This window comes from Ictalurus punctatus, chromosome 22 (assembly GCF_001660625.3).
Source record: "Ictalurus punctatus breed USDA103 chromosome 22, Coco_2.0, whole genome shotgun sequence".
NCBI lineage: Eukaryota > Metazoa > Chordata > Actinopteri > Siluriformes > Ictaluridae > Ictalurus > Ictalurus punctatus.
Window position 1 is genome coordinate 9,868,396 of NC_030437.2, and position 16,053 is coordinate 9,884,448.

General features: G+C 41.4%; 1 protein-coding gene across 1 annotated transcript in view; it reads right to left on the reverse strand.

Moving 5' to 3' along the window:
- notch1b (notch receptor 1b) overlaps positions 1-16,053 on the reverse strand; it is a 43,303-nt gene that overhangs the window by 18,175 nt on the left and 9,075 nt on the right. Inside the window, exons 3-18 of the mRNA XM_017452027.3 lie at positions 13,584-13,846; positions 13,006-13,344; positions 11,546-11,668; positions 11,153-11,386; positions 10,896-11,051; positions 10,527-10,712; positions 8,709-8,822; positions 7,065-7,178; positions 4,864-5,097; positions 4,613-4,723; positions 3,782-3,974; positions 2,980-3,125; positions 2,764-2,877; positions 1,807-1,926; positions 1,493-1,645; positions 1,169-1,397 (exon numbers count right to left, since the gene is read on the reverse strand). Of these exons, the coding sequence (XP_017307516.1) occupies positions 1,169-1,397; positions 1,493-1,645; positions 1,807-1,926; positions 2,764-2,877; positions 2,980-3,125; positions 3,782-3,974; positions 4,613-4,723; positions 4,864-5,097; positions 7,065-7,178; positions 8,709-8,822; positions 10,527-10,712; positions 10,896-11,051; positions 11,153-11,386; positions 11,546-11,668; positions 13,006-13,344; positions 13,584-13,846 (2,829 nt within the window). The remainder of the gene's footprint in view (positions 1-1,168; positions 1,398-1,492; positions 1,646-1,806; positions 1,927-2,763; positions 2,878-2,979; positions 3,126-3,781; positions 3,975-4,612; positions 4,724-4,863; positions 5,098-7,064; positions 7,179-8,708; positions 8,823-10,526; positions 10,713-10,895; positions 11,052-11,152; positions 11,387-11,545; positions 11,669-13,005; positions 13,345-13,583; positions 13,847-16,053) is intronic.

Consider the following 16,053-nt stretch of genomic DNA (forward strand, 5'->3'; position numbering starts at 1 on the left):
ATAGCAAAGAAAAAAAATTAATAGGGTTTTGTAGCATCATGTACTGTGTAAACGATGCCGATCTCAGGAATCTGTACAATCTGACCACTTTCCTCATTTGGTGAATGTTTATTGCTCTCGTTCCTGTTGCCATGACATTTAATTAAATCATACCTGTCGCATGTTAATCCTGCCTAGCTCGGCCTATTGTTTACACTGTAATTAGGAATAATTCTTAGCAGATGCTGAATAATACGCTTTATACCACAGAGCCACTATACTGGCTGCTGGATCAGAATCAGACTGGTCAGAAGTAGTTGATTCATTTTCTATAACAGCAGCTCTGACAATACCGCAATTCAAGTCACAGGTTTATATTAATGCACTCATTCTAATAGGCTATCATTTCATAGATCATATACATATAAATCATATAAAGAGAGGCTGGTGAGGGAAGGAGTATTTATAACCGCTATAACATAAGTGAAATCATGGAACTAATCTCACAGATGCTCCACACACAGTGCTGTGCACTTAAGCACATGCAAAGAAACACTGTAGAGTAAAGACACCTTCAAAAATAATGAAATTAAATGTTTCTCCATTTAAAAAATACTATAAACAGCGGTAAACAGTAGAATTAGTGCAGTTTATAAGGAAATGAGCTGTAAGTGTTATTGAGCATCTTCCAGAAGCTGACACGGTTCTACTGGAGACTTTGACTGTCTCACTCGCTTCTTATTTTTGCAAAATCCAGCAAGCGTCATGTTTTTTTGTCTGAAAAGTGTCTCTTACCACTTAATATGATGCTTTCTTTACTGACATACCAACATTTTTCTGTAACATTTAATTTTGTGCTAGAAAACTAATATTTGGAAATCTAAAATGTTTTTTGTACTGACTCGATAACGTAAAAGTCATCAAATAAAATAAAGTTTGTACTTAAAAAAAACAAGGTGCCTAAAACTTTTGCACAGTACTGTATGCTTCACAAATGTTTTTGTTGGCAAATTGCTGTGGTTTAAGAGGAATAAAACAGGACTGCCATGCTCATTTAGTTTTTTCCCTGTTTTTGATCCCAGCTAAAGACTTTAGTACGACAGTTTAGTTCTGTGCTGTGTAGCTGTGATTTACACATCAGAACCTGACTCAGCTCAAAAAAGAAAAGCAAACGGAGGGTGGGTTTTACCTCTCGGTGCAGTCTTGTGTGTTGGTCTCGCAATGAATGCCGCTGAAACCAGGCAGACACGTGCAGGTGTAGCTGTTCACGCAGTCTGTGCAGTTGGCTCCGTTCTTGCATGGATTGCTCTCGCACTCGTTGATGTCCTCCTCGCATTTGGGACCACGGAATCCCAGGAGGCAAGTGCATGTGAATGTGTCTACGCCATCCTTGCAGAACCCACCGTTACTGCACGGGTCTGGGTGAAAAACACGAATGGGGGATGCATGCATCGATGAATAAGCAAGAAAGAAAAGGCCCAGAGTGTGGAAAAAGAGTAGGATACGGGCTTACTGGGCGTGCAGTTGTCAATGTCTGTCTCACAGTTGCGGCCAGTGTAGCCTGACTTGCAGTTGCACTTGTAGCTGCCGATGGCGTTCTGACAGATGGCGCCATTGAGACATGGGTTTTTCACACACTCGTTGATATCAATCTCACAGGTCTGACCTGCAATAACAGGAAAGGAAATCAGCACAACAAACATGCAACAAACGTACTTGGACTTCCTTTAAAAGCGTTGGAGTATTCGTTTATAACGAGCAGATCGCACGCTATTGTCGATTCAACTTTTCTTATTTATTTTGCTGTGCTGCTCTGTGCTTACTAACCTTGCCAGCCTTCAGGGCACACGCATGAGAATCTCTCGTAATCTTCTGATTCCTTACACGCCCCACCATTTTTACAGGGTTTGGTACTGCAAGGGTCTAACAAGGTTTCACATTTGTCACCTGTGAATCACAAAAGACAACCAGTTTTAACACAACGCAGCTGGCTCGAATGATTCCTAGCATTTATTAGTGCACTTTGTCAGTTTGCGCTACTGCTTTTGGATCTTCCTGCAAAACAAAAACCTAAAGAACGGAACTAATCCGGAGGAAGACGCTCTTGCATTCTTAACAGCACTATATTTAGTTAACGACACTGGATTTGGAAAAAGCCCTTTAAAGATTCGCCCCTTCTCAGAGACATTAGCATTTGATCAGCGGTGAGAAGAGCTGGGTGGCCTCACAGCCCGTCTTCCTATCTGTTTCCACGATACCAGGCCCCTACAGGAAGCTGACAGGCCTTTCCGCCCATTGTCTTTCCATTTGCTTTTCTGTGAGAGAGGAAGCAAGGCAAACAGGAAATGTGTCAGGCTACTGTTCCCACCCAGCCTGGACCAGGACCCACTTGTTATTCCAGCTCCAACTCGGTGTGGAAAAAAAAAAAAGGCTCTGGAAATGAACATGATTTCAGTTCGAGGCTGCGAATGATCCTGTCTGTTTTGTAAAATAATACAGAGAAAGGAAGGAATGTGGACTCTTCTGCAAACACATTCCCATACTGTTATCAGCAGCGCTTGCGTATACTCAGCAGGCCAGGATGACCAAACAGGCAATCAGCTTGTGGGGAAAGGAAAAAGGAAGCACTGTTGCTGAACCGAGCGCAGAGAACATGACCTTGGGAGCACGTTTTTCGCATCGCTGTATTTTGGAAGCGAATGAGCTAGGAAAATGTCAACAAAAACTTTGCTGAAAAATGTCAACCTCAAGATGTGGAATGATAAGAAATAATCAAGCTTGTACCAGTGTAAGGCAGCACGCAGTTGCATTTGTAGCCAGCCACATCGTCGATGCAAGTCCCCTGGTTTAAGCATGGGTTTGAAGCACACTCGTTAATGTTCATCTGGCAGCTAGGACCTGAGAAAAAAAAAATCATGGAACCCGGATCAGTTTGACTGAGGCTACGAATGGAGCCACCACACAGGTGTATATTAGCGACAGTAATTGAGCAGCACTAACCGCTGAACCCAGCTTGGCAGGTGCACACATAACCACTGGTCATGTCCTTACAGGTGCCACCGTTCATGCAGGGGTTGGACTCGCACTCGTTGTTGTTGATGTCGCAGTTGGTGCCGCTCCAACCCGAATCGCAAATACAGTTGTAACTACAGGCAAAAAGACAAAAAAGGTGGAAGTGAGATATTACTGTTCTACCACTCAATTTTTAAGATCAGAAAAATAAGTCACTCTCAGACCTCATGCACCATCAGCACAATGACGAAAGGATTCTATCTCTAGCTGTTATCAGTGTGTGATTTTAACACTGTACTGAGAAAAGAACAAAATCCTTACTCAGAAAACTAAGGAATATGTTTTTGTAGAACAATTGTATGTGTTCTTTAGGGAAAGGCATTTGCAAATTAAGCTCTAAATCCTTCTGTGGTTTTGCTTTATAAAAGTGTGGATCATAGTAATCATGCAAGTGCCTCAGGTTCAGCCTGATTGCACATGGGTAGCATAAAGGTTCCAGAACATGCATGTATCCATAATTACTTTTTTTTTCTCGCTTCAGTACTGGAAAGTTGAATAAAACTACAAAAAAAAAAAATCACACTCTCATTTTTCATGTATGACAGATTTAAGCAACCCTCATTATAGTTTTGAGTGAATTTGGACTGAATGGTTTACTCTTCTTTCTCAGCACAGGAAAATGTTGAAAATATTATTAACATGTCATTATATGTGACAGATGAGCTGGATGGATAGTAAGTTAAGAAAACACTGGAGTTTTCCTTTGATAAGTGAAACAAGGACACCGTACCCATTGACTTTGTCTTCGCAGTGTCCATGAATGCAAGGGTTACTGAGACACTCGTTGAGTTGAGACTGACAGGTGGGGTCATGATAGCCGTCAAGGCACTGACAGGTGAAACCGTTGACTCCATCAATACACGTTCCTCCGTTTTGACAGGGGTTGATGGCACACTCGTCGATATTGATGTTACACATTTTTCCTGTGAACATTTAACGTTATGAGTAAGATGACTAACTCAGACATAACACGTATATAAATCCATTTTTTTCTTTTCCGACAAACTGAATCGCCTCATTCACTGATTTTTTTTTTTTTGTGCACCGGCTTTTTGCTGCCACTTGAAGCAGCGCCACCGTTCAGCCGACGCGAGGCACAGCATGAAAAGGGAGGTTTCGTTTGTCGATCTTCTTTAAAGCGCCCGCCAACTTTCCCCTTTTAAAAGATCGGCTTACACAAATCTTTCGCAAATCTTTTGTCCTTTAAAACCACCCCCCACCCCCACCCCCCAGATGCCTGGCAGCTCTTTCCGCTGAATGGGTAAGCAGGAGAGGTTGCATGTCGGAGCGCCAGGAGGGGGATTGGGAGGGAGTGTAAGGCAACACCGCAGCCAGACTGTGTACTCGCTGGCCAGCTGTCCCTCCACACCCTTGTTTGTGGTGAACTCACCTGGGGAGGCTTTTGTCAGCACCCATACCCCACTGCCTTTATCTGATCCACACAGGTTTAAAAAAAAATGCAGCTCATGAATATTTCGAATATAAAATCAGTCAATAAACAGGGTTTAGTTGCACTCATCATCTTAGACACGATCTGTGTGGATTTCCGGAAGCAACTGACCTGTGTATCCCGGCTCGCAGGCACACTCGTATCCGTTGATCTTGTCAATGCACTTGCCATAGTCACATGGGCTGCTCTTACAGTCGTCCAGATTGACCTCACAGTTAACACCTGTGAACCAAAATCCAGTCAAGCTCTACAGCAAAAACTATTACAAGAGACACAGTCGATGCAGTAAGCTTGATATATACATGTAAAGTTTGCATCTAAACCACAGCAGGCTGTAACAGAATTCCATATTACTTCCTCACCTGAGGTTCCTCTAGGACAAACACATAGGTAAGAATTTGCCCGGTCCTGACAGGTGCCTCCGTTCTGGCAGGGTTGGCTCAGACACTCGTTGATGTTGGCTTCACACAGTCGACCGGAATAGCCCAGGTGGCACTGGCAGGTGAAGCCGGCTAGGCCATCCTTACAGGTGCCGTAGTGACACGGATTGGACAGACACTCATCGATATCAGCCTCACAGTGCTGTCCTGTGTAACCTGGACCATAATAGAGAATACTTTACACTACTGTGTTTCTCAACAACATTCATCGTTCCATGCCTCCGTTCTGAGAACATTCTGTTTTTGTATACACATCTAAAATAGTTCTGTTAACATGGTAAAAAGTCTGTACAGTCAATATCTCAAGACACCTACTGTACAAATCAGAGATTATCTGTGATATGCTAAGAGAAAGCAGGTGAATAAGTTTACTTGTCAGGTATGAAAATGCCCCTGTGCACAAAGCAAGGCCCATAAAGAAATGGTTTGTCCAGGTTGGTGTGGAAGAACTCAAAGGGCCTGCACAGAGCATCCCGGCCTTCTTGCCCAACATCAGTGCTTCATCTCACCAATGCTCACCAAATTCTCACCAAAATCTAATGGAAAGCCTTCCCAGAAGAGTGGAGCAAATCCATATTAATGGCCATGGCTTTGGAATGGGATGTTCAACAAACACATATGGGTGTGGCGTTCAGGTGTCCACATACTTTTGGCCATATACTGTATGTGTATACAGTATGAGCTGATTCATGAGATTTGACAAAGGAAAATCCATTTTTATCAAACAGTAAAACACTGTATAGTTATGGTTAGATTAGACAGTAGTGGACAGTTGGTTATTGTAATGATATAATAATGACAGAGGGAATAGTTTTTAATTGAATGTAAGCTTTATTACAAAGTGTTCTTTTGTGGTTTAATTCAGTCCTGGTAGTACGTCTTGGGTCGTACGTTCTTCGTCACATGAGAACAACGTATCTTGGTGTTATATTTACATCACAAGAACTCTGGACTTGAATAAAAATAAATATATACCGAACATGAATGTAACATAAACATAGTATAGACATAACATTAAATTACATTGTTTATGCAACTATCTAAACTAGACTGCCTGTGTGAGGAAAAAAAGACGATGCGAGGCAGCTGATTGGTCATTTTGTTTGATAGCCGACACGGGTTGCCTGATTATGCCCTATTCAGATTATTGTAAAGTTTACGAAGGTGCAAAAATTCAGAATTCCAACAATCTCCATTGCAATCACAAAAAAAGGAGGCAGTTTTTCTCATTCCTAAGCCAGAGGTCAATCAGCTAAAAGCATTTTTATGAAGTTTTTAATTTGTTAATGTAAAGCTAAGTAAACATGAATAAATACTGAATCTTATTAAAACTAGGGGAAAAAATGCTTATATAATATAAAACTGAAAGGTTTTAACACACTGTAACTCTTTGGTTGCATTGATGGAAGGTTTCGTAATAATAATGTCTTCTATAAAGACAGGGCGTCTGCATTTAATGCAGGAAGTAAGCTAAATGTAATCCTTTTTAAAACTTAACCTAATTGTAAGAAAAATTTGCGGTGATGAGATACATTTTTAGGTATCTAGAACAAAGAACAAATGAAAAATATTTATTGTTTATGCTCATGTATGTTTACATTGTGATTTTTCAGCATAGACAGCAGGAGACTTTGCATTGTGATTGTACATTTAAGCGCTTACATTTGGAAGAAGGTTTTTACGCCTATTTTACACCAGAAGTGTGCGCACAAAGCATAGTTTTATTTCATATTGAGAAACATTATCAATTAAATGAAATATTTTTGTTATTTTGTGAGGTTTACCTAGTGGGGTTTAATTGAAATAACTAACCCTGTGCAAGAAATAAATGCTCCAGTCTCTGTTAGTTGTCTCAGAGCTCAGTGTCTCATTATTTCTGGCATAAAATGAACTTAATAGGCCACAGTGATTAGCATGAAGCAACGTGTATTGAAAGCAAAGCCAGCAGAGTGAAGCATAATATATATGCGATATAAAATGGTCTAAAATGTAAAAGATGTCATTTAAGGCAAATGAAACATTTTAAGGACCCACACGCACCCTGTATGTACTTAATATATGAGAAAAAGCATTATTTCATTTGAAAATTGAAATAAAAAGTGTTTAACAATTGGTCTCAATACCCTCAGTGCATTGGCAGGTGTACATATTGGACCCGTCGATACACTTGGCGCCATTTTTGCAGGGTGTGCTGGCGCACTCATCGATGTCAACCTGGCACTGGTTCCCAGAATATCCTGAGAAGAGAGGGAGGGAGGGAGGGAGGAGTGAAAAGAGGGGGGGTGGACAGGGTGAGAGGGGGATGAGAAAGAAGGTAGGCCGCCTTTAGGGTGAGCTCTCCAGACCACACTTGCTTCATTCCACCACACTCATCTACACAATCCCCAGCTAGGCTTCATTAACATTTCCCCATACTGCTCAATGTTTTTCCTCTCTCGCGCGCTCCCGGTTCCTCCTTTTTCAATAACTCGTCATAGGGAGGAGGAGAGGAGGTTGTTAAAAAAAAAGAAAGGAAAAAAAAAAAAAAAAAAAAACCTTCCAAGGCCTCCTGACCAAGGGCACCAGACAAAAGGGAACAGTCTATTCAATGAAATGCAAAGCTGCACTGGTTGCCTCCTTTGTCCTGAAGAACTTTTCCATCACAATGTGCATTCTCTCATCCTGCCTCGGCCCCCTCTTTACCTCTACACCGCCAAAAAGATCTCTGCCACCTATAACCTTTCACTATTCAGTTAGCTCATCATTCAGGATCAACAAGCAGGCCACTTATCATTATAGTTACCTCAAAAGTACAGTCTGTGCCCAGCGTCTGCTTTCAAAACCCTTAAGTTATATTTAAAATACCTGAATATTGTCATTGCTGAAATTAGAAATTGCCATCTGCTGTAGTGTAAATAGCACCAGCGCTCATCCCAGTGGAAATTCCTTTGTCGTGGTGTTCCAGCGCTACCTAACAATCCAACGGGGATTTCCTCCAGGCCTCTAAAATGGCACATTTCAAAAAGCTCTATTGTGGTTACCATGGTCTCGCTATGTATGCCCTTCAAAAGCAACCCTGCCCTGCATTCTGAACAGTGCTCTAATTTGCATCTGAAGACAGAGTAGAGTGGCCTGGACTCCGTTCCCCAGCTTACCGTTCCTCACAACTCCAAATCACTTTGCTCAGGGACCCCCAAAAGCCTCTCATCCCCTCATCACAGAATCCTTACAGCATACCTCGATTAGCCCAGTATTTATGCATGAATTCCTCTGTATCACAAATGCATTCCACCCTACAAGAAGTGGTCGCTTTTCTGTACAATAACCCTCTGATCTGCTTTTATGACATGCTTGCTACTTTACAACCGAAATTACTTCCACTTCATTTGGAATGAATGAACAAAATAAAAGTAAAATAAATCCTTTGGAGGGAAAGCTGGAGATTCAATGTTCAACAGCAATACGTGAATGAACCTTACACCTGATTATGTGATCTAACTGGAATACGTCCCCAAAGTGTTATTCTGTGACATGCAAACATACTTTCACATAAACGTACTCACTTTGTTATGCCGGATACTTTTGATAAAGTCACATGGTGAAATTTTCCTTTTGAGAGCAAGTCTGCAAACTTAGTAGAAATAGATAACGTTTCAGAATCCTTCTATATGGATTTTTTTTTTTTTTTTTTTTGCAATTTGGTTGGAGCTATCTAAGCCAGCCTGAGGGCAGGATTATGTTTCTCCTCTCTGTGCTGTCCAGGGGTTGAATGGCCCCCTCGTGCTTACCTTTGGGACACTCGCACTGGTAGTTGTTGATCTTGTCGATGCACTTCCCATTGTTGAGACAGGGCATGCTATCACACTCGTCTGTATTGATCTGGCAAAAGACTCCCTCGTATCCTGTTAATTAGCACAGAGAGACAGGCTTAGACAGTTTTAGTCAGAGAATTCAACATGGCTTAATGATGTGATCAGATTATTTTCTCTGTCTAATATAGGGTTTTCATGATACCATAAACATATCTTACGATACTGTACCAGCTGAAGTATCACGATACCATGCGATATTGTGTTTCTTCATTAATTCAAATCTACAAACTGAACCAAATTTATAGAAATACCTAGATTTAAAAGGAAACAGATAAACCGGGCTATTGGAAAAAACTCAAGAACAATCATACAATTGGCAAGCAACTAGTGAAATGTGCCACATATTTCATCCATTATTCCCGACAGCAATGAAATCATGCAAATGGAAGTTGTCCTCAGAGTGAGAATGAACACAACATTAGGAATAAATAACTGAATTTGGAATGAACTCGCGGCTAATTTCACACGATTCGTGCAGATGCTTCATTATGAAATTCCAGGACTTTCAAGGACTTTTCAAGAGCTATTTTTTTGTTGTTTTCAAGGATTATACAAGAGATGTCCTTCAAACATATTCTTTATTTCTTTCTTTTTTTTTATTTATTTAAAAAAAACCTTAATAAATTCTGGACTAAATTTCCATTTCCCAGGCATTGCTTCGTCTTCACCATAACGTCAAGATGAGTGACAGGAGCACTGTTGCTAACAACTTTCAATGGAAAATTGCTAAACGTCGCTAGATGATGTCATTCGCTATTCATATTGGTCTTTTGCATTCTGCCTAGTGTCAGCCCTTTACATCTGTTTGACAATGGCTGTGCTGTGATTTCAGCTATATGTAAAATCACTCCGAGAGAAAGCTAGAAGCGAATGAATGTGCTGCTCCTCTCTTCCGCTCACTGAACAGGGTGGGGGGCGGGGGGGGGGGGTTCTCTCATGCTTGCAGGGCAGCACTGGCTACTCTCTTCTACGGAAAGTAGTTAAGGTTTGCCCAAAAAGTCACTAGATTTGTCGTTAGGTGCTTTTCTGAGGAAAAAAGGAGTCTGAGAAGTGGACCGGAGCTGTCTCTGTCAAAATGAGTGAGTGAATGGCGGAAGGAGGGGGAGGGGCTGCAGCAGGGTGTCATATTTAGAGCGAAAGGATTGTGTTCGTGTTACGTCGAAAATAAACACTTTCAAATTATTTCGCGATTTCGTATTTATTGATTTTTTACAATTCAAGCACTTTTTAAACACCACTAGATAGAAAATAGCTAAAAATGGCTATTTTCAAGGTTTTCCATTACTTACATTTCAAAAAGCCTAATTCAAGCACTTCAAGCACCTTGTACAAGCCCTGATTTTAGTATTTAGACACAGCGGTTAGCCTAACATTAGCTCGCTTGCTAGCAAACAGAAAATCTTTCAAGATTAAAGTAAAGAATTTAGGTTAAATGTCACTAACCTTTGCGTATTCTGCAAAAGCAGTGAGACGTGTCGTTTTAGATAGTGGCATCGGCGATATTTTGAAACTTTAGTATCGTGATACTACCGTAGTACCGGTATACCGTGCAACCTTAGTCTAACATACCAAATGGAAGACATGTAAACTGAGCCATAAATCATTATTATAATGTCAGACGTTATAATGCACTGACATCTTTAGGCACACAAAAAACATACGCTATCCTGAACTACTATGTGTGTGTGTCACTGTTCACCTTAGCATGTTTACACTGACAGTTTGTTTCTTTACCTGCCATGCAGATACAATGGAAGCCTCCAATTTGGTCCAGGCAGGTAGCATCATTCTGGCACGGGCTGGACATGCACTCGTTGACGTCGAGTTCGCATCGAGCCCCTACGTAGCCCTGAAGACACTTACAGTGGAATGAGCCTTTAGTGTTCAGACACTTCCCAGCATGCTCACATGGGTTTGAACCTATAGAAAGACAACCAAAAGACTACAAGCTAATACGTCCTCTATGATAAAATTGACAGAAGCAGCGATGGCTGGTTGTGATATGAATCTAATCGAATATCTATCTATGTCGTTTATACCAGCCATCCATGCTGGATGTAGAGTATTTTTTTCTCTCACTTTAAAATGTGTTAAAGTGGTTACCTAAGGAGCATTCATCAACATCCTGGTCACAGGCTAAGCCAAAGTAGCCTGTAGGACAGGTACAGATAGCCTTGCCATTGACTGGGTTGGTGTCACAGTTTGAGCCTTTCTGACAGGGGTTACTAATGCAAGCATCATCCAAGTGACACAGCAAACCTGGATTAGATGGAAATGAAATGGTTAATAATATACAGTAGTATATACCTAAAAATATACACAATGTATGAACGCAAAGTGAAATGTATAAAAATACAGACCTGTGCGTCCAGCTGGGCATTCGCAGAAAAAGGACGCTACGCGATCATGACACGTTGATCCTGTGTGGCAGGCGGCATCAACGCAATCATCGATATTCTTGCTGCAGTCATCACCTGACCAGCCATTCACACACACGCAGTTGTATCCACCTTGAGTGTTGAGGCAAGTGCCACCATTCTGACAGGAGTTGGGCATCAGGTCGCACTCATTGACATCTTCGGTACAGAACTGACCTATCAGGGAACACAAGACCCAGAAGACCCATGATACACATGCTAAATGAATCCAACCAGAGTTTTCAAGCTAAAGCCATCTTGTGATTGTGGCTCTTTAGAAACACTGTAATTTGTCACAGAATACAATGACGCACAATAAATGTGTAGGATTCGTACCGGTCCATTCCGGTTTGCACTGGCAGTTATAGGTGTTCACCCCATCTACGCAAGTTCCTCCATTAAGGCAACGATGGTCTGGACAGTCGTCGATGTTCTCCTCACAGTTTTGGCCGCTGAAACCTGCGAAGATGGATGTTACTTCTTTACTCAACATGCTTAAGTGTTTTGAGTTTGTTCATTCGACTAGTGGAAGGAAAGGAAAGATTAAATTCAAACATTCAACGTTTCCACAGTTTATTATGTTGGATGTTGAATATTGCTGGTAGCTTTCAAATACCTGTTAGCTTTAACAAAGGGATACAGTGTTTGTGAAACCCACTGTTACACACTAAAAGTGTGGTTAATGGTCTTGTGGTCGACCGTTTTCTTTTTCTAGGAACAATGGCAGTGCCAGGTCTCAAGTCAGAGACACCAGCGACAGCAGAGTCAACTGACAATAACCACAGTTTCCTTTGACTTTTACAGCAGTTATGAAACATTCCTGATTTACTATTCTTTATATCCTCATATCAGCGGTATATGAGCAAATATTACAGAATTTGTTACTTATTTTTGGAATCCTGAATGAATTGAGTGAGGAGGATAAAGCCTACAGGCTATCTACTATCACTATCGTTTTGAGTTCTGCATGGCTTTACACTAAGTCCATTTTGAATTAAATGTACACTTGGATTTTTATTTTTTTTTTCCCAATTTCACCACCAATCTTAGGTTTTCTGAGTCATGGTCACCCATGTAGTTGGAGAACTTATAAGGACAACAGCCAGTGACAGAGCTAGGGGGGAAAAGGATAAGACATATGCCAATAAGTAGTACACACAAGGAGTAGGCAGCAGAAATGCAGACAGATTGGAGAACTCTGAGAATGATGTTCCTCAACCACATTTTCACATGTTGTACACTTTGTTTGTACATAAAATAACAATAATAAGTTCAGCCAGGAAAAAAATACAAAACAGAACATGCTCTCTGATTTTACTATCTACAGTATTGGGATCTTATCATGCTGTGTAGTTTGGCCATCTTGAGTTAAACTGTATGAGTTTCTGAGTATGTGGTAAGACCCACATTTCCATGTCCTCTTAATCCAGAGACAACACCGTGAGGACACTGACCCTCAGACACTTCCTCATGATAAGCGCTAATGCTTTCCTGCTGACCAGTTCACACACACACTGGGTGAATTTACATCATGCTGACGAGAGGACATGTTGGGAGAGCCAGCCTAGATAAAGTCTCACACTGGTGGAAAACACTGACACTACAATGTGATTATAAAGGCCAGTTAGTGCTTATAAATCTCTAGTGTCAGTGTTTGACAGTGACAGCAGGCTGCTATCATTTGTCTTGTCCACAATGAATACAAACTAACCAAAAAAAAAGCTAACACTGCCAATGGAGACTTAGCTTCTTTGGCTAGAAATCAGCAACGCGTAAATAAGATCATGCTTTCCTACCTGGCAGACAGGAACACTCGTAGTTTGTGCCTCCGTTCTGGACGCAGGTCCCGCCATGATGACATGGTGATGGGTTGCAGGGCTGGTACAGAGTCTCACAGTGTTTCCCCGTGTATTCGGCTGGGCAGTTGCAGCGATAGGTGCCCACTTCGTTCACGCACACACCGCCGTTCTTGCAGGGAGATGGGAACTGAGCACACTCGTTAACATCTTGTTTGCAAGTCTCGCCTGAGAAGAAGGGCGTGCAGGTGCAGATGTACTGAGAATCAAATATACTGCACTGGCCTCCATTGGCACAAGGGTTTGAAGCACAAGGGTCAGCCTGCTGGCAGTTTTTACCTGTAAAAATGGAATAGTATATAATAGAAGTATAATACAATAGGAATAAATGTATATATATATATATATATATATATATATATATATATATATATATATATATATATATATATATATATATATAGGATTATAATGGTAGAAATTGAATCTGTAGATGTTATACTCCCTCGGTTACCTGATTTGGAGATTAGGTATTTACTGTGAGAAAATGTATCGTTTACAAAATAACACATTCTTACCAGTCCAGCCTGGAGAACATTTGCACTTGAATGTGTGGACACTGGTCAGCTCACACAACCCTCCATTTCCACACGGGGAGCTTCGGCATGGGTTTTCAGTGGGAGTGAGGCATCGTGGGTTCATGTAACCCAATGGACAACGGCAGACATAGTCCACTTTGTTGTCACGGATATTTGCCTGGCAAATGCCTCCATTCCAGCAAGGATTCGACAGGCAAGGGTTGGAAAACTGACAAGCCGGGCCCAAATATTTGTCAGGACACCTTAAAAAAAACAGACCACAAGTCAGTGACATAAATGCTCGGTTGATAAATTACATAAAATATAAACATAGTTAGTGGATGACATGAGCCACGCTGCTTTTGTTTGTTATTCTTCCCGTAGGATCCGTGATTTTAAGTGTGATTTTCACTTTGTAAATTGGTACTTGGCAACTGATCATAACAAACTGTTAATCCAACTGCTGTAACATCGTAATGTGAAAGCGAACAGATTACTTTGTCTAACAAATCTGTATGACATTAAATGTACAGTTTTAACAGTGTCTATAAAGGAAGCCCCAAACAACCACAAAAAGTGGGCAGTGAGGTTGCAATTTCCCTCATACGCACACACACACACACACACACACACACACACACAGAATCATGAATGTCTGACAACCAGCTAAATAATGTGTATATGTCATATACAGCAAAATATTGCTTCTACAAAGGCTTGATATAATAAAAATAAAATTGGCCCTTGAAGCATAAACCACAAGCATAAATCATACTTGCTATGGATTCACACATCTGATATTTATTTTATCTAATAAGCAAAACATCAAAATTCATTCAACTGTTTGGCATTCTGGACCGCATCAATAAACCATCACAATTATTTCAGCTACACTGTACCGATCTGAAGCTATAAACTGTCAGGTAAAAAAAAATAAATCTCTTCAACACAAAATGTAAAAAAAAAAAAAAACATTTTTAATATCATGGGATTCCACTCAGCTCATTGTAAATTCTGGCTTGTACTTCTATAATCCTGCTTGAAACTGCTGCATGAAAAGCACCAATCATCATCATCATCATCTCTTAGTAGGAAATTTCTGCATGCCTCAGCATTTTTGTACCATCCATTCACTCAAAGGACAAGGCAGAGCCTATGCCAGAGTCTTTGAACCCTGGGCTAACATTATCAGGACTTCAAAGCCCCCTTCCACCTCCTCAATAGCATGTATTCTTCTACAGTAGAAGCTCATCCGAGCATCAGTCAAGAGCTAGGGGCACAAAGGGATGAACAGCAAACACTGCATAAAAAAAGAAAGAGCCAAACAGACTTCGTAACAGGGACTGGCTTGGGCATACGCTTTCGTCTGATTTTCCTGGGTAACACAAAGAGGGTGCTTTTCCCTACTATGCCAATGTTGAAACAACCTTTCTTTAACATCGAAACCACACCACTGGTGAAAAGCTAAGCACTGTCTTTAAAGCCTGGTGGCAGGCAGTACAAGTTCCCAGTGGTTTGGCCTCTGATCACAATAGGGCCTCTAGCCTGGAGGGAGTGGTAGTGTTTTTACTGTTTTTCGATCAGGATTAGGATGGCCAATAATATTATCAAGGAAAAGAAAACAAGGGATAGAAAACCAGGAATGGCAGACCAGTTAAGAGCACAGTGAGAACTGCACTCCATCTGCTTCTGCTACCTTTCCTGTCGTTGTCCCACTATCAGTTCCCCCGCACCTATATGGAAGCTACTGTTATAAAACTAACCATGGTTTTTGATGCAATTGAAAATCACAGTCGTACCGTGGTTATTAATTATGATATTTTTTGTTATCATGCTTACTAACATAAGTAGCCAAGGTGTCTCATTGCTTAAGGCTTTTTGCTACTGAATGGACATTTAGGAGTTCAAATCCCATTTCCACCAAGAAGCCACTGTTAAATCCATAATCAAGGCCCTTAAGCTGTCAATCATAGAAGAGACAGTGGTGGTCTGTGCTCAGGAGCCTGCATGGTAGAGTATGCTCAGGCTTTCTGAAGCTGCCTTCGGGAGCAGGTGCGCATGTTAATGAGAGCGCGACAGCTGCTGGTCCTAGTACACTCCCCCACTCTCCACTTCCCTCCTGGAATATGGCGGCAGAGGCTGAAAGTCCCTGAATAGTGTCCCTGCTGAAAGGCTCCATGAGAAGGGCCATTGTTCGTGCTGCCATTCAAGAGTCAGGCTGAACGCGGTTTGGTCGCCTGCATCCCCTCTGAGTGAGCCTTCAGTTATCAAACCTCTCCTTTCCCTCCCCTGCCTGCCTTCTCTCTCCTTCACTCATTTTCAGATCCTGGGCATGTCATTTTAAATGCCTTCCCGCCAATTTGCTGTCACCAGTCTTGGCGAGGGTTTGCTACTCGTGCCATCTCTAGTCTCCCTAAAGTCTCCTGTTCTCATCACTTTGCAATCTGGACAGAGGTCACCATCCTTGACC